General features: G+C 38.1%; 1 protein-coding gene across 6 annotated transcripts in view; it reads left to right on the top strand.

Annotated features, from left to right (window-relative positions):
- The window catches only part of AFAP1 (actin filament associated protein 1), a 100,571-nt gene extending 74,662 nt beyond the window's left edge, over positions 1 to 25,909 (top strand). Inside the window, exons 9-18 of one of the 6 annotated variants that reach the window (XM_072406490.1) lie at positions 2,178 to 2,327; positions 2,805 to 3,016; positions 3,867 to 4,012; positions 9,368 to 9,485; positions 10,703 to 10,951; positions 13,550 to 13,682; positions 14,969 to 15,133; positions 16,369 to 16,559; positions 16,665 to 16,826; positions 19,793 to 25,909. In XM_072406490.1, the coding sequence (XP_072262591.1) occupies positions 2,178 to 2,327; positions 2,805 to 3,016; positions 3,867 to 4,012; positions 9,368 to 9,485; positions 10,703 to 10,951; positions 13,550 to 13,682; positions 14,969 to 15,133; positions 16,369 to 16,559; positions 16,665 to 16,826; positions 19,793 to 19,819 (1,553 nt within the window). In that variant the 3' untranslated portion in view covers positions 19,820 to 25,909. The remainder of the gene's footprint in view (positions 1 to 2,177; positions 2,328 to 2,804; positions 3,017 to 3,866; positions 4,013 to 9,367; positions 9,486 to 10,702; positions 10,952 to 13,549; positions 13,683 to 14,968; positions 15,134 to 16,368; positions 16,560 to 16,664; positions 16,827 to 19,792) is intronic. The other 5 variants (XM_072406493.1, XM_072406492.1, XM_072406494.1 and 2 more) reach the window with 5 other exon arrangements.

Raw genomic sequence — 25,909 nt, 5'->3', positions numbered from 1 at the left:
CTGCAGCCCATTGACATTACTCTTTATCCAACTTGCTATATGGTTTCGCATGGATGTGTTCAATGTTCCATCTTAAGTTGTATTCTTTTTTTTTTGTTATTTGTTGTTGCAGGGCTTTCCCTCCAAATCAGGACCTTAAATGGATGTATTCAGAAAAGCAACGTCACCTAAGTTTAGATTTGGTGTATTGGCCAAGCTAGTTAGGCTCATCGCTCAATTTTGTCATGCCCTTCAGATGCTGTAAACATCTCAATGTATCTCACTGGGCTTCGTATTGATTTCTTGTTGCAGTTTATTCGGTAACTGATTTACCAGTAATCACACAGCTCTGTTTTCTGAGCCTGAGAAGTGTGACCTTGGGAACAGTTTGCAGCTTGTTGGTGGCACTTTTATTGCTCTTCTGTGAGTGATGGTATGGCCTCCAATGCAGCGGAGAGACATGAATCTTAAAACAGACGAATCCAGTGATAATATATGTTATCAGGATCTAAGCTACAAATCATAAACATGGATAGCTAGACAGAGGACATATTGTATGAAAAAATATTAAAGAACAGCTCTAGGTAAAAAGACAACCAGGGAACTGCCTGAACGATTCTTTCAACAATGCAACTGTAATTCCATTTTATTAGTTAACTATAAACCTATCACACAAAATCCTTCACTATATTCATAAGGTTGTCTATTTGGAATCCACATCCACTAGTCTCCTGGAGGGGATCTAAATCAAATACACTCCAAAATAAGCTAAATATCCAAAAACCTAGTCTGTACCTAGCAAAAAATTTTTCTTATTATATCTAAAGGGTAAAACAATGGATGAGTTTAAGACTTTAAGGTTTCTGGTTGTATCTTTATTTAAGAACAGATTTTTCTTGTGACCCCATGGCCCCAAGGTTCATTTAACAAGCAGGTATCTTCTATATCCCCAAACCGGAGCTCTACCCAGCACACACAAGTTGGGCACCTTTCTTATTGGTGACCCAGCCTCTGTGGAATATCTAAGAAAGAGACAAATCAGCTGCAGATTGAAAATCGACCCACAGCAAAATTGATTTATTCTTATTAGATGATTTTTAACATGACACGTCCACTTTTCAAAGTCCTGTTTATTGACACGTTTATTTTAAATGTATAGATTGGTCAAAAAAAATAAGAATTAAATATTACCAAATAGCAATAGGGTAAGCAAAGCATTGTGTCCTGATAGTCCATATAAAAGGCGACTTAGTAATGACATTTAGTTCAGCCATTCTGAGATTCTCTACTTTTATGGTAAAACAGCCAAGGGCCAAGAAAAGCGAGTGCCAGGCATTCCTTTTTATTGCAGTATTACTGGAGCTGGTCCATGGGACACACTGTAGGCACCGGACACTTCACATACTAATACAGAAAATAAGATTACTGTGGGAAAATGTAGCGGGTAATATAATAATGTCTACCTAATTATGTGTTCCCTATTATCAGAATATTTGGAATATGATCACAGATTGCAAGTTCATCTTCTTCCAACAGTTACATAAATACCCACTTATGGGCTTTTTAGATTCTTATATTTAAAAGAAAAAAAAATGGTTTTGTTCCCCTTAACAAATCATCAAATAAGTCCTATTAACCAGCACCATTAAGGTTTTGTAAATGGTAGTGTCTTTGATTCAAACAGTAAAATAAAATGCAAGTTTATTAGATTTATTGCTGTTTCGATGGGATGACTAAAGCTGCGTACACACGGCAAATTTTTCTCGCCCGATAATCGGTATCGGCCAATTATCGAAAATCTGCCGTGTGTACAGTCGGTCGTCGTCCATCGTCCGACGACCGTCCTGGCGGATCCAAGGATCGTGAAAGATCCTTTCCAACGAGAAAAATTGCAGGTGTGTACGCAGCTTAAGATTGACTGATTCTTTTCTTTAGCATAGATGATGTGCTTATTTGTAACCAATGGAGCAGTATTTTCTTTGGGAAATTCATTTGTTTGGTCCTTCTGTTGCTTTTTATTCATCAGTCTCAGCAAGGCGATGGGCATAGCTCTAAAGTAACATTTTAGTGTGTGACTGCTTAAAAGATAGGCCTGGGAGAACCAGTTTGAGAAATTCTGAAATGTTGACCACAGATCACTTTGTAAAAAGGTTTAACTTGTTTAGTGATTTGTAATGCTAATTTTTTTTCTGTTGTAGTAAAAAGAAAAAAAAGTTCAAAAGCTGAGCCAAAAGGTACAGTAACTAAAGTAACCGGAAAGAAGATCACCAAAATAATTGGTCTGGGGAAGAAGAAGCCAAGTACAGATGAACAGACGTCATCTGCAGAGGAGGAAGTCCCAACTTGTGGTGAGTCCTTCAATACAAATTAGGACTGAAATTCTCATTTATGATCCATTACATCCTACATGGGTCCATATGAATGTTGCATCTGACTATACCTACACTAATTTATTCACCTTAGTCCCCTTCCATTCCCTTTAAAGTTTTCTTGTGATTTGAGAGGACCTTTAAAGTGTTCTGGTTATGGACCACTATGTGAAGTCTTCCAATAGATCTAAATAGCACTTTTGTAAAAAAAAGAAAAAAAAAGTATTTTGTTTATACCAGAACTTTCTCATTCTTTGATCATTGTCCATTCTTGTTATAAGTTGATCCCTGAAAACTTTATTCCAGCTGGTTGCCTTTTTCCCGTGATGGTTCTGTAAAAGTTTATTATTACTGCCTAGGCATCCACAGCGTAATCTAGATTCACATTCCTGTTGGTGGCTTATTGGTAACAAAGGAAGTAGTCATATAAAGTATAAAATTCTGTTGTTATTCTAGGATATCTTAATGTCCTAAGCAACAACCGCTGGAGAGAACGCTGGTGTCGGGTGAAGGACAACAAACTCATCTTCCACAAGGACCGGACTGATCTAAAGACGCACATTGTCTCCATACCACTTCGAGGGTGTGAAGTAATTCCTGGCCTCGACTCTAAACATCCACTAACATTCCGTCTACTTCGAAATGGACAAGAAGTGGCTGTGCTGGAGGTGAGTGGCCCCATAATTAAATATAGGGTCCCTTTTGAGTTGGGATAGAACTTCTTGATGTCATAACATGTAATAGGATAGGGATCCCTGGTAATCCCAGGATAATCTTTAATACACAGGAATACTTCCCCCCTCCCCAACTTTAAAACTAATAGGACTTTATACCCATTTTTCTGTGACCACGGTGTCGTTTGGCACCATTCTACAACCCTTCACTACAGTGTTTTAGTATGAATGTACCTCCAAGAACAGGTGTAATGATCATCAGAAGGTTTTTGGTACTGGAAAGTCCGACCCATTTCATTCTAAATTATTTGTCCATTCCCCTCAGGTGTTACAGCAGGTGCAAAAAACTGACCTGCTTACATCTGGCATCTGTAAACTGCTATTTCTACTGACAGGAAGTTGACTGTCTGCCATTTCTAGCAATTTTTAGGACTGGCTTTCCATTCTGGCATTTTTCCACTCAGAAGAGCTTAGGAAAATTTACTCATGAAGAGAAATGCGGCCTGGCGTGCTTTCTACACCTGGGCTGCTTTTACTCTGTGTCCTTAAAATCCCAAGTTATCTAAGAACTATAGAATTACACTGTAATAAGGTAAAATAAGCATTAAGGAAATGCACAAAATAGCCATTAAAGGAATGAACACTTTGCTGGTTTTGGTAGACTATGATCCTCAAAAGGCTTTTATAGGAGCTACAAAGAGGTCAGACTTAGGACTTTCCTTGGTATGGAGTAATTTATTTCAAACTTTTTGTTATGCAAAGAAAGCAAAAAATGTATTATAATACAATAGTATATATATTAATAAATTAAGTTGTTTAATTTCCCCCCCCCCCGGTTGTGTAGGCCACTTCTTCGGAAGACATGGGCCGTTGGATAGGAATCTTATTGGCTGAAACTGGTTCTTCTACTGACCCTGGAGCTCTGCACTATGACTATATTGATGTGGACACCACTGCCAATGTCATACAAACAGCCAAGCAGTCTTTCTGGTAAGCTGATATGTTATAGCATGATATAGGTACCTATATATGAGAAATCATTGTCATCAGTTTAGTCCAGTTCAGCTAGGTCAGGCATTGATCACTGGGAATTTACTTTGAAGTGACCAAGGTCCTCCTTACCTTTTCTACAGATCTTGTTAAACACAACCAATTAAATTTACACCAGTTTGCCTATTTTGTTCCTGCAAGGTCTGTTATTGGCAACAAATGATGGTTCCTTGGAATGGGGATTTAATTAGATTGGAGGATCTTCCTCATTTTAACCACAGACCTGTCTGACAATTTTTGTTGCTAATAATTTATTTTGAGCTTTATAAAACCTCAGAACAAATGCCCGCATGTGGCGAATAAAGTATCAGGCTTGTATCAGTATCTGATACTATATTAGGCATATCAGGGCAATTGTTCTGGGGTATTTATAAACCTCAAAATGTGCCAATAGACATTTCTGTCACTGTCCAAAAATAAGAAAAAGACTGATAGCTAATGATCTAGCTCTCGAGGGTAACCGGGTGGTGGTGCTTCTGCTTCCGCAAAGAAGAACGAATGGTGGCAGTCAACTACTTCTCACTGACTGCCCATCTAAGCCCACTGGTACAAACATAAACATTTATGATTGGCAAATGTAAAAATAACTTTGTAAAAGTTTATTTATTAAACAAATAGCAGTTGGACCATCTTATTGCCACTGGACCAGCTGCCCCAACCAACCTGCAATCATAGATCAATAGAAACACAAACATTTGTTCTGTTTCTTTTCAGGGATCTCAAACTGTCTGGATACATATTAGCCTCTCTATGTATCTAATAGTGATTTATGGTACAGAAAATTATTTTTAATTGGCTGTTATCTGTAACCTGTACACCATTCCCCAGAAATGAACAGTTGGGCCAGTCTTTAAAAAATGGAAGATCCTCTGCCCTTCATATATCACAGTCATAGACTATGGTATCTTTCTGAAGTCTCCTTTCTCGTTTTATTCCTTGTTGTATAAATAATCATTGCAGGAAACATAGATAATGGGTTATAAGTTGTGTGGCTGGCAGGTGAGAAAACCTATGTAGTATACTAGACCAGCAATAATGATGATTACCAAATATAATATTCTTTCACAAACTCCTAAGAGCACTTTTACAGTTTCCCCTGCACAACACATCTACATTTTCAGCTGTCCAGGTCTCCTTAAAGGAAAACATTAGTTGAAAAGCCCCTCTTTTTGTTAAATTTGGGTGTTGTAAGAAATGTTTCCTGCCTGGTGGTTCCCATAATTGAGAAGGCCAGATGACATTTGTAACACTGTTGTTTCTTCAGAATAGGGCATTATTCTTTAAGGAAGCCTGCTGTCAATAATACTTAAGTTTCCATCTACTAAATAGGTTATGTATCTGAGAAGGGTTGTCCATAGACTTTTGTGTCATAGAACAATGTAATCTAAGGAAAGTCTTACTATGTATTTATTATTTTAGGCTTAGTGACCAACTTTACACTTAGATCCCTGCTAGCTGATGATCCCATCTTCTTTCTCTGGAGGCTCCCAACAGTTACACTTTATTTACTAAACTTTTCTAAAGTCTTCAAATGGTCAGGTGTCATGCTGGGTCATATTATTTTTCTATCTTTTTCTTGTCTGTACATGTAAAAAAAGCTTTTTAAAGTTCCAGTAAGGGTGAGCATATTTCATTCAAGGTGTTAAATTGTTCATCACATAAAAAAATTGTCCTTTTCTTCTTTCACAGAAGAATTTGTAAGCTCCATTAAATGTAAAATGTGCTGATTCTGTTGTTTGCTGTTCAGGGATTCATTTGACCATGCAGTAAGGCTATCCAAGGGTCCTTATGTAAAAAAGCATATTAAAAAAAAACAAAGCCCCTTATTTAGAATGAGTCAGCTTTTGGCATTTGTAAAATGCTAACCCCAGCACTACGTCCTTAAAAACATTTATCCAAATATCTAAGATTTATTTATGCCTATTGTGATAAAATTAAATCATGTTATCAAAGCTTCCTATAGTGGTTTAGGACTGATAACATGCAGTGATCATATAACATACAAAAATATAACATTACAAAAGACTAATATGTTCAACCAATAGAAAAATAGTTTATGGAAAACACATTTTATCTTTATTGCCCACCTAGGTCCTGGCTTACACAGTGATTAACACATTCTCATATATCACAAAATGTTCAGACCTCCACCCCACCAGCCTGTGATATTTGGCTGCATTCTCATTGTTGCTTTCTCTGCATAATTTGTGTATCTTGGCTAATGCTTTGTGTAGTTAAAGTTCTCCCATTCTGGGTTCATATATTGAACCAATATAAGAGAAGGTCACATTTTGCCTACTCTTCCGAACATTGCTTTTAGGTTTACAGACACAAAAAAGAAGTTTGTTTCAGGCTTCTTAGCATATCGTTGTGTGACTATGGGATCTGATCTTGTAAATATGTTTGTTTTTTTTTTTTTAATTGGAAGTTTAATTGGATTAATTCAACATGAGGTCAAAATAAAGATGCAACAATAATAAGTAAATAGCCAGGAATAAAAAAAAATATAATAAAAAATACAATAAAAAAGGAATAACAGTACCATGGAGTGCCGGTAACAAAGGTTGGAAGCTAATAACATTTAACATCCAGAGGGTTGCATTCTCAGAGCTATATCTCTAATATCGACTCCTGTTGTTTATGTTCCCTTGTACACTAAATTGTGTAAAGTTCTGTAATATACCTCAGTGAATTCACCTAGTATTTCTTTTTTATTTATTATAAGAGAAAAATAAGGTGGGTGGGGCTGATGAATACAGATTTGAGTCAAGTTATAGGTTATCAGGTGGGGGGGTGTTATTAGGGAATTGGGGGGAGGAAAAGTCAGGTTGGTAAGTTTTTTCTTTTCCCTACTTTATGCGTGCATGTGACTCACATTGTGTTCACGAATCAGAATCGATAAACATTAACCAGTAAAACCATCTTTGGCTGGTCACATCCTCTGTGCCTCTCATTGAGGCCGTGAGGTGTTCCATCAATTGTAATTTTTTGATGCATTCAAACCAATAAATATGTTTTTAAGGCTTACTAGTTTGGAGGTCACACAAGACAGTTGGCCATGGAAGACATAAAGCTGAGCTGTAGGTGGTGGGGTCCCCAACCTTTTTGACGTCACAAAGCACTAAATTTACGTACTCCGGACCGCCGAGCTGTGTGTCACTCAAAGGGGAAGAAACTTGTGATGTCATGATGCCATAGCCTGTGATGCATACGGGAGATCTGGTGCATGGCTCTGGCTGGTGCGCTCCCCCAAAGGGGTCCTTCTCATGACCCGGCTGGGGGGTGCACCGGCCAGAGCCACGGACCACCAAAATTTTCTTGCACACTACAGTTTAAAAACCGTAGCAGTAGGCCTTCACTTAGTGAGTCTCGTGGCCCAGCTGTCAAACGGCTCTATACAATGCATGGGAAGTGCCTTCATTTCCCATCACTTTGCATTTAGAGACTTTTTTGGGGGTCTACATCATGGTGTTGATGTCACAGCTTATGCAGGTTTATAACAAGCTGAGAAGGGATAAGTGCCATACATATGAATTCATTCAGATTCCACCCCTGGCATCAATACCCAGATGATTTTATCTGCTCCAGCCATATTAGATTATGTGATTTGGACACTTCAGTGCAGACAGTGTGATTAACCTAATGGTCCCCACTGTTAGAGTAGGTGGACACATGTACACTGATCCCCTGTGCATAAAATGTCTAGCATATTTCAGTGAATACATAATGTTCACTGGAAGCATCCAAATTCTTGCTAGAATTCCAAAATGTTATTTTTGTTCCTTGGTGTAAATACATTGTGAAATAGATTTTAGGAACAATGTCATATAAACTGGAAGAATGCATCATCACAAATATTGTCCAACACCCAATAGGTTTGGGATTCTCAATGACTTAAACTGTGTAGGCAGGTGCGCTTGAAAATATTGGTGGCATAATATAATAATTGCCTTTATCTCACAGGTATATTTCTGCAAAAATACACTTTTTTGTTAATATTATTTAGCTGAAATGTTGCTGTATGACAGTGTAACGCTTGTATCAGGATTCTCAGCTCTGTAGGTAATTTAGGTTGACTACAATACAACACTCTGCTTGTCCATTCTGTGCACAACTTTTCTTCAGATTCCTTGCCAGCTTCAGATACACCCACAGCTACATAGGATGATGACAAATTTAAAGACCTTATTCCATTTATTTATTATCCCATTGGTTAGATCGATACACCACTTGTAGGTCAATGTAATACCAGCAGTACATACATTGGGATCGATGGATTATTAAAAGTAAACATCCGATCCAATACACATTTACCTACAGTTGTCCAATTGGTTAATCATCAAATATCATTTTGTGAGTTTAATCAACTCAGTCATCCAGGGACAAAGGGTTGTTTTAATGATCTGTCACTATTAGAACTTTTTAACCCATCCAATCATTTTCTTCTTCTTTGCGCCATAAAATTTAAATTTAAAGGGATTAAAATTACAGTAAAAATTATGTTTCTAAAAATCTAAATAATTGCTTTAATGAACAATAAGGAATAATACATTTATGATCAACAGTTGTTGATAAAGAATGTGGCATGTATGGACCGCTTTAAAGCAACACTGTTGTTGCCAAAAAAATCTTAATAACAAGGCTATGTAGAAAATATTATTCTTATTATTGGCGGCATGCATCTGTTGTCTCTACTCCATTGAAAAGTTGCAGCCATACTGGATTTTCAGGCATTTGACAATTGCCTTATTCCCTGGCTGGATCCTTCCACTGACTCTGGGATCAATGTTCTATCCCAGAGTGATGTGTGGGGGTCAGAGGGTGCAACCATAGTGTGCAGCAGGTGACACCAGCATTTAGGAAGTGTTGAGTATTGAAAAGTCTGCAGCAGGTAGGATCTCACACTTTATATAAAGGGGAACATATATAGTGACAAATGTGGCCAGCTTTGCAAAGGGTATTATATAATGTCTATACCTTTATTTACACACCTGCCATCATATGGCACCTTTTTTTGAATGAAGACCTACCACTACAGTTCATGCCAACCGATAATGAGCACTGCTAACATTGAAATTACGCGTAAAGATACATCAAGACTTTTATATTGTTGTTAATTCTCTGAAGCAGGGCAGTGAGCAAGAAGGGTTAAAATGTTATCCATAGATTCACTTTTCCATGGTAGGAAAAGCATTAGGAAAAAGACTTATACTGATACTATACTGCAGCTTTTATTTTGCTGAAATCCACATACTGTCACTCGGTAATACATTTTCCCTTTGTTTGCTTTTTCAGTTTTATGAACAGACGGGTTATATCCACTAATCCCTATCGAGAAGCACCTACAAATGGCTATTCCTGCCCCAGTGGCCTGGCTCTGCACTACGATGATGTTCCATGTATTAATGGATTGGTAAGAAAGAATGCACACACAACGGTTATGAACTCTATAAGGCACATACAGACATATACCTTCATTTATATGATATTACAGATGTGTCGCCACTGTCTCATGCTGCTAGCCTCCAGTATTAGAGCCGGTGTAAAGTACGGTTCATGCATCCCTGTATTGGGGGCATAATGGGTCCAACGTAGGAAAATATATCCGTATTCAACCCAGGAATTTTTTTGCCCGGGTAGGAGAAAATTGTAGGCGGATGTATTGTGCTTTTCAGTAACCACCAAAAACAGCAGGGTGGTTGCTGAAAAGTGCTGGGTGGTGGGCCGGGGAGATCACTGTATATGTAAAGTACCAGCACCCTAGATGCCTTTCAGTAGGTTGTTTGATCAAACACATTGCATTCCATAATGCAATGTGGAATTCATGCAACCAGAGGTGTGTGGAACATGTGTGCACCGAAGTGCCTTTCCTTAAAACCTCATTGTACCCCAGAACCCACAAGTATGGAATGCAAGTTTGCTCCTTCCTAGCACCTTCTTTAAAAACTTACTTGTACCTGAGTGTTACCTGACACTAGGGGCCACATGGGGTGTGTTAGGTGGTATCTAACTATGTGCAAATATTGACTTCTACAAAGGTAGATATTTTTATATCTGTTCTGTAGTCTGCAGCAGCAGATTGTGATAGCATACAGAGCCATCTGTGAAGTCACTTTGCTTTCCAGTACAAAGCTGGGTACCCTAAATATGAATTTTGATGTTAGAGGATGTGATGCTGTCATGATTGATTTTTTTTTAAATAATTGTTCCTCAAAACACATGTACAGACTTTTTATAGATCTGCTTAGTAATACTGAACTGCCCACAGCCACAGTTGGGTTTGACACCAGATGTAACTTTTGTATGTCCAATAGTTGGGTTAGTTCGATTCGGAATGTGAAAAAAAAAAAAAACATGTGACACAGAGAGATCTCCTGATTATAAAGGAGGCTACTGTCAAGGCAATTTCCTTTTATGTTTCAGGTTTATGTATCATATTATAAAGAAAAAAATAAAGTCTCATAATACCCTAACCTTCAATGTTACCAATTCTGGATTGCTGTCAACTGGATTCTGTGCTAAGTGCATGATGAAGCTGTCATAATATAAGTTGTGGGCTTTCTCTGCTGTCGTTTTTCTGCCTTTCAATCTTTGCATGAATATTAACAGAACAAGTATATGTAATTTCAGTGGAGACCGGATGAGGACTTTCCATCTTATAACAGAAAGAAGGAAGAGGTGCTTTATGATGAAGCAGATGTGTACGATAACTTGCCATCTCCGAAAATATTTGCACGCTATTCACCGATTGACAAAAAAGCCAATAGGTTATCTACTGACAAACTGTCTCCTAACCACTACAAATCCCCTGTCTCCTCCAGTCTTTCTTCTCAGTCTGTTACTAACAACTCTTCTTTGGGGAGGGCATCCCCGACTCAGGTACACCTTTTGCTTATGTCTGTGTGTTCACTGCATGTGCATGGGTGTACGTGTTTTTTTCCATATTCCTATGGGACAGCAGATGAATGCAGAAACAAACCCTTTTAAATAAAATCCTAGTGCAGCTACAGACATGTTAGATGAAAAATGCACTGTAAATATTTTATCACAACCCTGCATGTCTCTATTATAAGCTCTTGTTAAGCTGAGGAAGGCTAACCACCCTGTCGAGGGCAAAGGAGGTTTTATCTAAAAACAAAGGTGTTTAACTCTTCTGTTTTCCCTTTTAAGGAATACTACACCATCACCTTCTGTGAGGTCATCCAAAAATAATCCAGTCTGATGATACTCAGCTATTTACTATATAGGAGTATTGTTTGATATTGCAAAAATTACATTATGGGATGTTTATCTTTATGTTGTAAAGCTAATATATATATATATATATATATATATATATTTATATATTGTATTATATAGATATTATATATAATTCCCAAGCAACCATTGTGTTTATCTTATCAATAACAGGAATTCTGACTTTAGCAAAACATACAGACAGTCTTTGCATCTACATGAACCTCCTGCCAAAGAATCATCAGTGCCCCTCCATTTTCTTTCACAAATTTCTCCCTCTGGGTGGTTGGGCTTGCAGAGACTGGAATAACATTCCATACCGATGAATCTCAACACTGGTGCTCACATTTGTTGATTTTTATTAATTGCAAGAGTACATCTATGATTGTTTTCATTGAATATGTCACAGTGGTATGCAGTATCTTACCCCGCTGTGGAAATAATGTTACAATCACAATTTGGAAAAACTTCCTGCACAATCAAAATCTATTCTTACCTTATAATATGTCTGTTGGTTTAAGCAGTAAAGCTATGCAATGCACAGTACACTTTTAAGTGATTTCTAATTGACCAGATTAGTGATAGGGATAAGTAAATTCTAAAGTTTGGACAGTTTTGATGAAGTTCCTCTATTGATAACATCCTTTCACTGCTACTGGATGTGTGTAAGCCTCGATACCAAGCAATAGGAAGTTATCTAACACAGAAAAGGCAGCATAAACAATCATTAACTATATGTACATTTCCCTCATTTCCCTTCACCTAAAACAGATAGTTATCTATAGAGGTCTGCTTTAGGCCTTTATACATTAGAGTTTCTGTTGTGGGTGGGTCAGGGTTTATTCCTTTGCAAGGTATTTGCAATTTTGGGGTCCCAAAGGAAAGATCACCTCCTGCTCTCAATGCAGATGTAACGTTCCAAGCCCAAGTGACCTATCTATATATTTCCATGGACAGTCCAGCACAGGCATATGGACAGTAAGTGCAATGTAAATAGGAAATTGGAGTGTGCTTTCATGTGCATTCCAACTGCATTTGAGATCATTATGTGATGCATGTAAGATCAATTGTAGTTTTTTCACAGGTATATTAGCCCTCCATTTACCTCCTTCCAAGGTGCATTTGGCCTCCCTCTAAGCTGCATTACCCCAATGCAAGCTGCTTTTGCATTTCCATTGACTTGTACTGAGAGAGAAGCGCCCACTGTTCTCAAGCAATGGGCTGGTGGCAATAGAAGATTAGAAGAAACAAAAACATTATTCTTGTTCTGTTGCAGATACTCTTGGGGTGGGAAAGATGCAAGGGACTGAATGTCCTCTCTTTCTTAACAACATTTTTAGGACAACACATTTTTTTCATGTATTCTTCAAGATGCATTGGTCTGCTGTCTCTCACAAACATATCCAGTTATTTTAGGTAACAAGGTAAATGAGAAAGCCAAGCAGATTGCTGTCTATATTTTACTTTGAAGGGATTATGGCATTGGCTTGTCTCAATCACTATAATCCCAAAGGAAACATTTCTTTTCTAAATACTCTTTCTACTTGCTGTATGTATTTGCTTCCTTAAACAATTAATACTCCATGGCCCTTATCAACTGCTAATCTAGCCTTTGTTTTCCTTCCTCTCTTGGTTATATATATCCCCCTAAGCCTATTTTTCACAAGGTGTTAGTTAATTCAATCAATTATTTCATTTTATCTCTGTCTTTTATTGGGCATGTATATTGTTCTGATAATATACCTTTATTGTTCTCCTATTAGTGGTAGCCACAGAAATACTTTTTACTCGAGTACAGTTCTATTACACTTCATATCTTTATTTAAAGAGGACCTGAAGAGCCTGAAATCCTAGTATTTCTGAACCCTGGAAGCTTTGCTCAAAGGGTGCAACATGAGCGCACAGGACTAGTCACTCGATTTGCTTGTAGGCTCTTCATATGTTGTAAAAAATGAGCTAAAAAGATTTAGAAATCACAGTTAAAGAAGAAGAAGCAGGTAGATGCTTTCCCTACAGGTCCTCAGGTACAGCTTCCTTTCTAGCAAGGAAAACGGTGAGCAGTGCAGTATGACAATGTCATAACAAATCTCGAGAGAGAGGTGTCCTGCACTGTGGTTTATTGTTTCAATTTAGTAATTGTGTACACCAGCCATGACTTTTTACCTTGTAAACAAAAGTTTTCTCTTTTGCAACCCAATTGAATTGATGATTGATAGTTTAAATCTGCATTCTTCTGTACAGCTGAAGAGCAAGAAACCACCTTTAGCTACCAATGGAATTGCATCAAAATCCAGAGTAACCAACAACCAGCAAAAGAAACCCACTCCGACCACTACTGTAAAACGAACAACTTCCAGTAAGAATTCTTTGAATGGTATATCTCTGCTTACATTAATCCTATCTTACAGTTTCTTTTAGCCTGGCTTTGTGCAGGAATAATTATTCTATGGGAATTCTGTTGTTTTGATAAAACACATACCTGAAAACATTACTTGATATAGGTTGCACTATTACCTTCTTGTTCTCATCTATTGGTACATTTACTTTACAGGTTATTGTTACTTTATGGTGTCATCATATTGGCTCTGCCAAATGACCTTGCACCATTCTTCCATTGTTTTCTTCCATCTTCCTCTCATTATCATTTCATATTATCATCAATCACACCCACTATGTTTTCTATATTTTCTACCAAGCATGCCTCATTTCCCACCATTTCTGCCCACTCTGTCCATTTTATTTTTCTGTCAGTTCATATTTTTCTCTTTCATTTGTCATAATTTCATCTATCATCTATCACTACCTTTGCCCACACAGTCTACCTTCTTCATCTTTTATTTACTTTGCACTCTCAATTCTCCTCGTACTTTTGCCTTTTTTGCCATCTTCCACTCACTCTGAAGGTTTCATTATTCTTTCTCTCGTGTCTCTCCATCATCCTACTACTCTGCCTGGTCCATCTTTCTTCCACCTGCTTTCTCGTCCTGCACTGCTTTGTACCCTTCATCACATCAAACGAACCAGTCCTTATAGTTTAATGTATTCTTGGTATCGTTTGGGTGGTAATTAGTGTGATCAGCTTTAGATACATTAGTCTATACAACTAGGGATAATGATGCTTTAGCACTGAGATGTGCCTCACAATTTGGGGGGATTTTGCTCAGTTCAACTATTCTCTTCCAAAGTTCCCTTGGAACCCCGGGGTTCCTCCATATGCTTTATGTTAGCAGTTGCAGACCTATTTTACGCTTATATGTCATGTGTTTAAATGTAAAGCATTTTTAGGGTAAAATATATCCAACTTGAGTGTTTCCCTAGTTTGTGTTTAGCATAATCTGAATTTGTAGTGTTACATTTTCAAAGCTTTAACTGCAAATTCCATGGACTTTACATTGAGCAGCTCTGCTTTTACTCATGGGAGCAAAGCTTGCATAATTAACAAGTACAGCAACCTCCATACACAGTGCATAGCTAAAATTATTTAGAAACTAGACACCAGGCTTATACATTATAAGGCACATACTGATGGTATTATTTCCTAATCCGTGCGTGTGAACAATTCTTGTTGACCAGACAAATTTCAATGTGTGTCAACAAAATAAAAGAAAAACTGCAATGTTGACTTTCAGTTGCTCATAATATATTTTCTGTGTAATCCAGATGCTGAACAATATAAATATGGAAAGAATCGGGTGGAGGCAGATGCTAAGAAACTCCAGGCCAAAGAAGAGGACCTACTGAAAAAGAAAGAGGCTCTTCGAAACAGACTAGCCCAGCTCCGCAAAGAAAAACGAGACACAAAGGCAGCGATTGAAGCCAATACAGGTGAGTGTTGATAACTGTCATTGCCATAAACTGGTTTTGAGTTGAAGTTAAAGCATATTATAGTCCTTAATTCTGATTCCATTCAATAGTTCTATGTGTTTCCTGGTTATCATGTAAAAAACTGGGTTTTGTGGCTGCACTGTTTTACAGTGTTATAAATAATAATCCTTTATATTCAGATACAGGTAGATTGAAAGTAACATTTGTCTGCAAATGAAATTCCCTCTATTCGATCCCTTTGCATATAAATGATAAATAAAAAAAATAGTAACGTGTTCCTATTTTAACCCCCTATTATATTGGCTCCATGTAGCTTCTATGGTATCTTTGTCCTCCAAACGCCTCCATTGACATGCTCCTAAAACTTTGTCCAAAAGCTTTTGCTGCAGGCTTTTATAGGTGTTTTAAAGCTAGGGAATTCTTTGCTGATTGGAAAAAAACACTACTTTCTTGTATAAAAATACAGAACCAATGCCTATAAAAGCCTGTTAAGGCTTTTTCAATCACAAACGCTTTTGTTTGAAAACATTCGTGGAAGCCTAACTGTGCAATGTAGGCTTCCAGTAGCATTTAACAGCCACATTTTTCAGACACAGATCCGAATCTTGTTTATCCTAAGAAATTAACAACCAATATATTTTTATATTGCGTAGACAACGTTATTGCCAAGACAACATTATTTTGCTACGGTCCATAGAGGGGTTTACAGGTGGGGAAGAAGTATAATAAATGTGTCATATCACAGTAGTGCATGACAATTCCTTCCTACCTTAATCTAGGCATAAACTGATCTGCAAGCCTCAAATCCTTAATTGTCAAAGGGGCTAAAGAGAAAAGGCCCGCCAGGAGATGTAGTATGTTGGTCTGGGTGCGGTAGTGGTACCAGCTTTCCATGTGGGCATCTTAAATCAAATAGGAGAAAAAGCTATGTTAAACCCACAAAAACTAGTCTGCTTCTTAATGGTTTTACAGAATGGGGAAAATGTTTTTTTTTATTTAGACTCCACATACATGATGTCCTGGAGTTCTGTTCACTTTATTTCAGTTAAGGTTTTAAACATATTCCTGTTATTCACTTGGTATATGCCAAAAATAATATTTTTTTTTATTTTACTTTTTTAGTCAACAGAAGACCTTCTCTAAATAGAGTTTTCTTTTTTAGGTTTAGAATAAAAAAAATTAAGTGTTGTAAAACATACAGTCTATAAATGTTCCATCATACCTGTATTCTGCAGGAAGAAAATCTCAGGTCATGCTGGAGGAAAAGCTTAAGAAGCTGGAGGAGGAATGTAAACTGAAGGAGGGTGAACGAGTGAATCTTGAGTTGGAGCTGACAGAGGTGAAGGAAAGCCTGAAGAAAGCCATGTCCGGTGGGATCACACTGGGTCTCACTATCGAACCAAAAAGTGAGACATCAAGGCCGCAGGTAAGACCACTGCATGGACATTAGAAAGCAAGCTGTTTTATCTGGGATTCCTTTCCCCAACTAGGACTGGTATTATATTTGAACCAACTTGATTTTTGTTTTCAGTCTCCAGTCCTCCGGCATAGAACGGTGGAGAACTCTCCAATCTCTAGCTGTGACACAAGTGATGCAGAATGTTCCTTACCAGTAAATAGTGCCTCAGCTTTAAAAAGGCAACCAGCAGCAAATAACTCCCCGGTACGAGGACACGTGCTAAGGAAAGCAAAGGTGAGAGTGGTAGAAATCCTATTGATTGAGTAAAAAGATAAACTCATTGTAAAGCACTGATTACAAATGAAGGTATTTTTAAAAGCCCTTTTAGTCTTTAAATTGGCAGCTCTCTTTATAATATTAGATAGTGATCCTGCCGTGAAGTTCTTTTTTAAGGCACTTATTATGGATTTGGAAATCCATGTCCCGTTCTCAGAATTGTTCTTCTATATTGTCACCTGTCACAAAGGTTTCAGGTGGAGCCCAAGGGCCTGCCAACCCCCAAACTACTAATACCTTTTCATGCAATCTACTGGTATTCATTCCTCCATTACAGTTGGCACCAAAATAATGTCCACTGCTGTTGGAGTCATAAGGAAGGGGTTACATTGCCACTTCTGCCATGTGACAGTACTAAGGCCTAGCATTTGGCTGTTGGACCTATTGTAACATGGCAGGGGGTGACATGAACCCCAATGCCTAGAAGAACATGAAGCATCATGTGTGGGATATGCTGGAGGCAGAATCAGCTGGGTGTTATTAGACTAATAAGCTTCAGTGAGTCTGGGGGCCTTAATGACCTAAGTGGCAATATCTCTAAGTTAATGGAGAGTTTTACCATGCAGAAAATAGGGAATGCTAAATATAGCACATTCTCTAAATTCAAGTTATGATATTTAGGCAGATTTTTTTTACTTAGCTACATAGACTGTAATTGGCTGCCAGCGGTGCCAATGTAACTGTCTGAAAAACATTTTCAAGGTTGGACCACTTTTTTATCAAGTTTACTTTAGAGGTTCACATAAATGTGTATTGCAGCTGAAGCTGTATTTTCACAAATGTAGGTCACTGGCTCTCATAGAACAGGCGCACACAGGGATGGAGCCATGCCAGCATGCTGTCACATTTAATATTGTAGGTCACTTCTGGTTCTCACTGTCAATCAAAGACACCTTGTACTTTACAGGAATCTATAAGCAAGAACAACTTTACAAGTGTCATGGGCTTATGCTGGGACTGATTCACTGGCTTGCACCTTATATTGCTGGAGGAAGAGCACGTTTAATTTCCTTTGTCCCCATCACACAACAAAAAATATTAATGATATTTATATAGTTACAATATTTGTTTTTATATCTAGCCAGTTCAGCTATACCATGGTAACTACTGTTATTGATATATATAAATTGCTACTGCTGCCTCTTAGCATGATTTTGGTAATTTTTTAATTTAAGTTATTCATTGCTAACGTGTGTAAACGAATTACCCTGTATTATTGTACCTGGTATAATATTATAATATAAACCATGTAAAAATACCTTTAAACTCCTTTGTAAGCGTAACGTGGTGCTGAAAAAAAAATGTGTCTACCCTAAGGCAGACTATAACCTTTACTACCTAGCAGATTATAAAAGAATAAATTACCTTTACTCATGGTTCTGTGGCAGCCAGCTGACAGGTCCTTATTTCTCCAGTGCTAGAATATGAGTGAGCAGAATGCAGGATTAGCAGTGGCTACCAATCCCTCATTGTACTTAATATCAATACTAATGACTTCATCACTCATAACTTCGTCACACGCACGGCTTCAAGAGCTACCCCGACTCTCTGGAATGGTCTTCCTCATCCTATTTGGCTTGCTTCTACTTTCTGCACATTTAACAGAACCCTAAAACCCACATTTTCAAACTTGCCTACCCGTCTTCTTCTGTCTCCTAAACCCTCACTACTCACTACTACCCACCATTCCATATTCCCCCTCCTATTGTGTTATTGTAAGCTCTTTGGGACAGGGTCCTCTCCTCCTCCTGTGTCACTGTCTTTATCTGTCTGTCGTTTGCATCCCCTATTTAATGTACAGCGCTATGTAATATGTTTGCGCCATATAGATACTATTTATTAATAAGAATATTAATATCATCATCTGGAGAAACTTCAAGATGGGTCAGAGACAAGAAGATACACCGCTTTGGGGGACTGGTCATCACAAAGTATTGTTCTCTTTTATAAGATCCCATTAAAAAAAGCAGCATTGCATTCTAAAAAAGCTAAGAGGAGAACCTAGCTCAGAGTTTTGCTTTAAGAAAACTTAAGTCACTATACTAAAATTTGATAGTTCTTAAAGGATGTTTATTTCTTTGGTAATAATTGTGTCACTGTCCTTTTTGTTCATATTCCCATGACAATGACGGTGTCATTGTGCTTTATTCCAGAAGGATAGTGATGCCATCCCCACCTGGCTTAAGTGGGAGAGGGTTGGGATAATCTAATTCCTTGTTTTTTTCTTACATATAGCTGATAATTTAGGGTCTGGAATTGGGCTTGGCTAGAGAAGTGGTCGCCAACCTTTTTGGCCCCACGGACTTAATTTACCTACTCCTGACTGCGCATGCGCAGGGAGCCTGGTGTCACTCAGAGGGAGAAACCTCCTCCATAGTGATGTCATGATGGCAAAACCCCGCCCACAGCCCATCCCAGATCTGACCCTGCGATAGGAGAGTGGGCGGATAGTGTCCAGGGACACAACCCGCCCACTTTCCTGAGCCTGGGATTAGTACCGGGGACATGGTCTGCGGCTCTGACCGGTGCGTCCCCCCAGCTAGGTCTTTCTTCTGACCCCGCTCGGGGGTACACCGGCCAGAGCTGCGGACCATCAAAATTTTCTGCTGACCATCGATTGGTGACCGCTGGGCTACAGAATGTGGACCTTCCAATTTAGTAAAAGATCTTCTTTATTAGTTAAGCTTTAATATAAACCATCCCCATAATATAAAAGGACTTTCTTCAAATCTTTATATCTTTAGCTCACATAATTGTGCGGGTTCTATTTTATTAGCTCATTTTGGAAAACTGACATCCATTTGTATTGCAATGTACAGTATATGAGCCCCGTTACAGCGATGTTCTCCAGTGCTAAATGACGGATGTCACACTTATCTCGCCCAACGTCTCTGACCATGTTTCATTTCTGTGTTTATTTTTAGGAATGGGAGCTGAAGAATGGCACATAAACCTCTCAACACACGTCATAGAGGAATTTTAACCAGCGTGGACCAAGAGACAATACAACTCAATGTTTTCAGTACATAAGTACAATGTACTTTGCTTGTTAGTTGTGGAGAATCGGCCACACATCACAGAGCAGCTGTGAAGAGAGTTGTCTCAGTGGACCAATTATTCTGCCTTGTGAAGACAGGTCCATTCTCTGTGCCGCCGGTCCTCTGACCAGCCGACCTCTGCTGACATTACCACTGCGTGCAAGTTGCTGTAATGTTACATGCACAACTTTCTGGCACATAACAGGGAACAGCCAGGAATACCACAAATACTAGTAACTTTCCCACTGCTTCATGAATTGCCTTTATTCTGTTTTGTTGTCTGCTGTTTGCGTTAAAGACTGGAAGATTCAGAGATTTTTTTTTATCAATCGCTGCCATATGTCGAAGTTTCATCATTCCAATCCAGGGCCCTCCAATCTGTACTGCACACCACGAGCATTGAATAGTGGCTATGACGTTAGTACACCAATACCCCATCCTTGTCTATGTCTATTTTATAAGGCCTAAAGCATTGCTAATTTCAAAATGCAAATTCTTCAACAATTTTGTTATGTGAAAACTAACAATACAACTATAAGAAAAATGTCTTATCTCTTCACGGAGATATATCACCGTAAAGCACAGCCCATAACAATATTACAATACAAGGTTATTTATATTTACAGACAGAAATAGAGCACCAAGTCAGAATTTTGTACTGTCATTCATCGGAGAAAGACTTATTAGTTGGCCAATCAGCTGTATAATGATCAGTCTTTAAATAAATGAAAAGGAAGTCTGCTATGTATTTAGAGAGGACCCAAACCTTTTTTACAACTTTTTAACTTTATCTAACTTTATCCAAAGAATTCTAGGGTTTTATGGCAGGTATATATAGGGAAATGTAAGATCTGTACTACCGCTCTACCAAAGCTTGCATTAGTCATGAGTTCTGACACCGAGCCGTGCATCCTCCTAATGGTAAACAAGAAATGAAGCCACATGTCCCTTCCACCATGTTTGCCAGGGCAATTTTATTGATTGTTGTTCTATCTATTGACCAGTTTAGTTCCAGCTGTAGAGTTATTATAGAGAGAGGTGAGGAATGGATTCGGGTATCTCTGAACTTTGATAAAGTTTGATAAAGCACATCCAATTTCTAGAACATGAATGTAATATATTGCAACTTACTAGTCGTTAGATGGGATGGGTGCATTATTTTATAAGTTTTTCTGTTTTTTGACCTGATGATTCTGCTAGTTATACACTGCCCTTGGGTGACAACACTCTGTACTGTGCGGAGGAGCGATATTGTCATCCTCGAAGAATCAGGAAAAAGCTCAACATTTCACAATGCTTTCTCCTGTGCTTAAACATTTCATAACTAGACAGAACTTGCAAACTGCATTGTATTCTGTCTCTGTAAGGATCAATTCAGTCATCAATTCTACCATTTAGCTGTTTCAGGCTGAGGAGAGGCTGGCTACAGTATTGTTCAGATGGGTCATTGAACAAGAATTCATCTGTGCATAGGAAATTCTCTGCCCCGCAATCAGGAACTCGTTATCTATTAACGATCCCCATATCTCCCTTATACAAGCTGACTTTATTTTTCATAAGACTCTGAAGTAAAATGAGCACAAATTGTCAGATGATTTGTCCAATGATATTCTATAATGAATCTGTAAATCTATTTTCCAGAATTTATATGGGCAGCACAGACTGTTCCTCTTAGACACTTTAAATAGGGCCCATGGTGCACCAATCTACAGTTCAATCCACTAAGTTCATTTATGACTATCATTATCATATTATTGTACACAGAATATGGAAGGGGTTCATTGCCAACACTTCTAGATAAAGTAATGTGTATGAAACCAGAGAGGTCTCTCCTCCCCGGGATCCCACCAGTGCTTACTGGTAATTCTGCATGGTTTTGATCAATTTGCACCTGTAAATGTTGGCAATATGAAAAGTTGCCTGGGTACCCTAGTGTATATTATGGTGTAATGATGGTGCACCCCAGTTGGATCACATTGCACTTTGGGAGGTATTGGGAGCATTCATTTGACATGTGCCTGTTGCAAATGACTCAAACTTGGTGTAGACCTGCAGCAACATTCTTGCTGGTCATCTGTACCAAACAACTCATATAGTTATTGAGTAAGACTGGTCATACACTGATTCAACAAAAAAAAACATTGGTTCTAGGAAAATCTAGTACAAACTAGGGCATTTGCATTCAATAATTGATTGACATATCAATCAAAGATTGATCAAGAATGCCCGTTCTATAAATGATTGACTTAGGTGGGGCCTGGTGGAAAGCAGTGGGGATACTAATGGGCTGATCAGCTTCAATTTAGGTGGAATTGTTTCTAATTTTAAGTACATTGAATTCAGCTTCCTGACAACTAGCAGCCAATAGGAGCGCTCTCTATCTTTTTAGCCAAAAAAATATGAATTTAGCACCACTTTAAATCTAAAAAGCCAACACAGTTATTCACAAAATAGGAAATTATGTTACCAAGCGTGTATTTATTTGTAAATTTATACTAATCTTGTTAATGATTTTTATTTATGTTTATATTAATGTAAATAATTTGTTACGAATACTAAAATGGGCCTTAGTGCTTCTGGAAAAAAAAACTTGTTAGATTATTTTACTCCACGATCTCCCTCTAGGTGATCACTATTATTTTGATTGTGGTGGAAAACAACAAAAGGAGCTAAATAAGTAGGATTCTTTCTAAGTGCTACAAAACTATCAACCTTTAATCAAGTGCAAAAAGACAGTTTATCTAGATCAGACTTTCTTAACTTGTTTAACCTAGAAGAACCCATAAAATAATTTCCTGCTAAACCACTTCACTTTTATCTGGTGGTTGAGGAAAGAATACAGTGGTGGCCAGAATACCACCCTTGCAGACAGCTTAAAAAATCGTAGGTGTCATGCTGCTGGTTCTTCCAAGTAGTGTTGGCCTTGAAACCATGCGAGCACCATTAGATGGGAGGTCAATCAGCTACAGCTCGAAGAACCTCTGGACACCTGTAGATCAGTGGTCCCCAACCTTTTGGTTGTCACGGACCACTAATCTCACTGACTCTGGACCGCGCGGGGAACTGTGTATCAGTCGAAGGGGAAGAAACTTTCCCCTGAGTAACGTCATGATACCAGAACCCACCCTATCTCTCATCCCAGGTGTCCAGAGACACAACCTGCCCACCGCCCCGAGCCTGCGATTCATGCGGGAGACATGGTCCGCTGCTCTGGCCAGAGCCGTGACCCACCTGTCCGACAGGTTAAGGACCCCTGCTGTAGAGGAATTATGGTTGGGAATGGCTGATCTAGACTATGTATTACTATTACTATTTTTTATATATGTATTTACCTGCAGCACATACGTGTGTACATAGGAATAAATAGGAATTCTAGTACAGATGTGTTGTTGTGCTGTACCATCATGTGCACAAGCTTCTTTTGCACCATTAATGATAGCATTTAAGTCCTGTGTACACTGGGACAGCAGACCTCATAGCAAACTACATTTTACGAAATTAAAAAAAAACGGTTAAAAATGATGGTTAAAGAGTCAATATTAAGTGGTTCACAGTACACTGGGTTAAAAAGGTCTATAGCTAAATTTTGTGACTGGCATAGGATATGACGGGCCCATAAAACAAAGTGCTTTATGGATGTATTATTCCAGTAGCTTAAGTATCACATTCTAAAGTTTTTTTTATGTAAACATATAATTTGTAAATTTTTTTACCTACTGGATTTTTTCTTAAGGGTACTTTTTATAAGGCATATTGATTTTTGTGGATTTTTTATGTAAATCTATTTCTGGCATTTTTGCAGTGTGATTTCTGTATGTAAATATTCATTGTGTTTTAAATACAAGTGCAGTTTTAATTCAGTTAGTGCCACTGTTACAAAATGTTGCTCTCAGACAGGTGGCCTTTATTGAGCCTTTAGGTAAAAGTGATTGAACTGTATTTTCCATAACAGTTCTGCCTGTCCTTGTTTCTCTTGTGAGTCAACACAAACATTTCTCTTTGATTTAGATTAAGTGCTTTGCTGGCAAACAAATGTAACTGATTGGCAAAAAGTTGGCAAAGGTATAGCACCTTATACCTCTAAGGCAGTGTCATACAGGCAAGTTGGTCCTCACTTTCTCCTCTGTGATTGCTTATAGCAAAGCTATATTTTGCAGGTCCCCCTCTATCTCCATAAAACTGTTCTTACCTGTGCAAGGTCATTTCTTCCTAGTTTATGTGCTCACCTTGCTGTGTATACAGGATGGCTGCTCACACTACCTAAGGATATAAGTGGCACAGAAAGCAGCAGTTTTGGTAGCTGAGCTGCTATGAAGTGCCATAAGCCACTATGAGCTAGTCTGTCCCGGAATAGATCCCAGCTGTATTAATGAAGTTTATGCACCAAATTGATGGGTTACTTTTGTATAAATGTTCCATCCTAACCAATGTTTTCCATGGGATTAACAATGGGTATATTTTGCTTGACAGATCATCTGTATGTACTTTGATCTGTGTTCTTTTTACTTGAGTGTATTTATCCCTTTAAATATATTTGCAATCAAGTCATAGGATTGGCACATATTAAAAAAATGCACAAGTCTTTAGAGTGGATTTGCAACATTGGTTGGCATTACTTTAAATTAGCACATCATAAACTGACATTGAACAAAAAAGAAAACCTTGTGTTTTGCACCTTTTGTGCTCATCCATCTTATCCTAAGAAGTTTTGTTTGATTTCATTTTATGTAAATACACACCTACCAATATTGCAAGACACTACTGTGGACTTGGAATCATTTGGATGTACTGTAATAGGACCGTCCAAGTTCTAGAGAACAGTGGTTGGGTTTCATTTTTGGCAACATGTGCATTTGATCTTTCCAAAAGAGTTTATCAGGTTTATTGCTTTTAAAATGCCTTTAACATGACAAGGAGTCTTGATTAGGATATAGCAGTTCTTGATTGCCCAAGTTTCTCCTCCATAACTGGTTGGCGGTAATTATGTGAAAAGACCTGTGCCAATTTTGACCGGAAGCTGCTATTATCCAATGTATGATAATAGGTCATTTTTAGTTGTTGATTGTATTTTATAGTAACCAAGAAATGGTGCTATTATTTGCACATTAAAACATTGGATGACATTCAGTGGTGGACAGAGACAACTGTGGGCCCCTGTGCAGAGTTGTGGCTCAGGTCGCTCCCCATAAACTGACTTGGGGCCTCAGTGGGTTTTGGCTGAAGAGTTCCAGGGCCCTCGTGCAGAGGTACACTTTGCACCTCCCTTCGCCTGCCCCAGTGACATTTTGGGGTTGTCTTTCCACCAAACCCTATACTTTTTACTAGCTAGTAACATATATTGGTGACACACATGCATATGGGGCAAAGTGCTGGAGTTGTGATTGTGTCTTTCTGTAGAACCAACTGACTATTCACACTAATTTTTACAACTCTGTGTAACGAAAATTAATTTCCACAGAACAGTGGCATTCCCTTACAGATTTTGCATTCACTAAATAAATATTATGCCATTGTACACATTTACTGTCCTGAATGTAATTCATTTCTGTGTATTTTTATTTTATGTGTGTGTTTTTTGTCGTAGACGCATTTCCTAAAGACATGATGTAAAAAGCCTTGCTGTAATCCATAGCATCCAATCCAAAATACATTTATTGGGCCGACAGCAATAATCCAATAAAAAAACGATTTCAGTTGCGAAGGTTTACAGCACTGCCTTTTTGCATTGTGCTATTAAATCATTGGCAGAGTGTTGCTGAATATCCTGGTCAGACTGTTATTTGTGTGTAAATACATCCATTTTATGGGACATATTTAATTTGTAAGATGCATATTTTATTTAAGAAAAAGACATGTCTACTTGTTATGAAAGTGGATCCATCCAATTATTGTATTTTAGACTATTCTTTAAATATTTCTGTACACTGTATTATTATGGACTTGCACTTGGTTTGAGTGCTTATGAAGTTATGTGCACTATTAATAAAGTTAATTTACAGAAAA

The sequence above is a fragment of the Pyxicephalus adspersus genome, chromosome 3, assembly GCF_032062135.1.
Source record: "Pyxicephalus adspersus chromosome 3, UCB_Pads_2.0, whole genome shotgun sequence".
In the NCBI taxonomy this organism is placed as follows: domain Eukaryota; kingdom Metazoa; phylum Chordata; class Amphibia; order Anura; family Pyxicephalidae; genus Pyxicephalus; species Pyxicephalus adspersus.
This window is presented reverse-complemented; position numbering and strand designations above follow the sequence as displayed.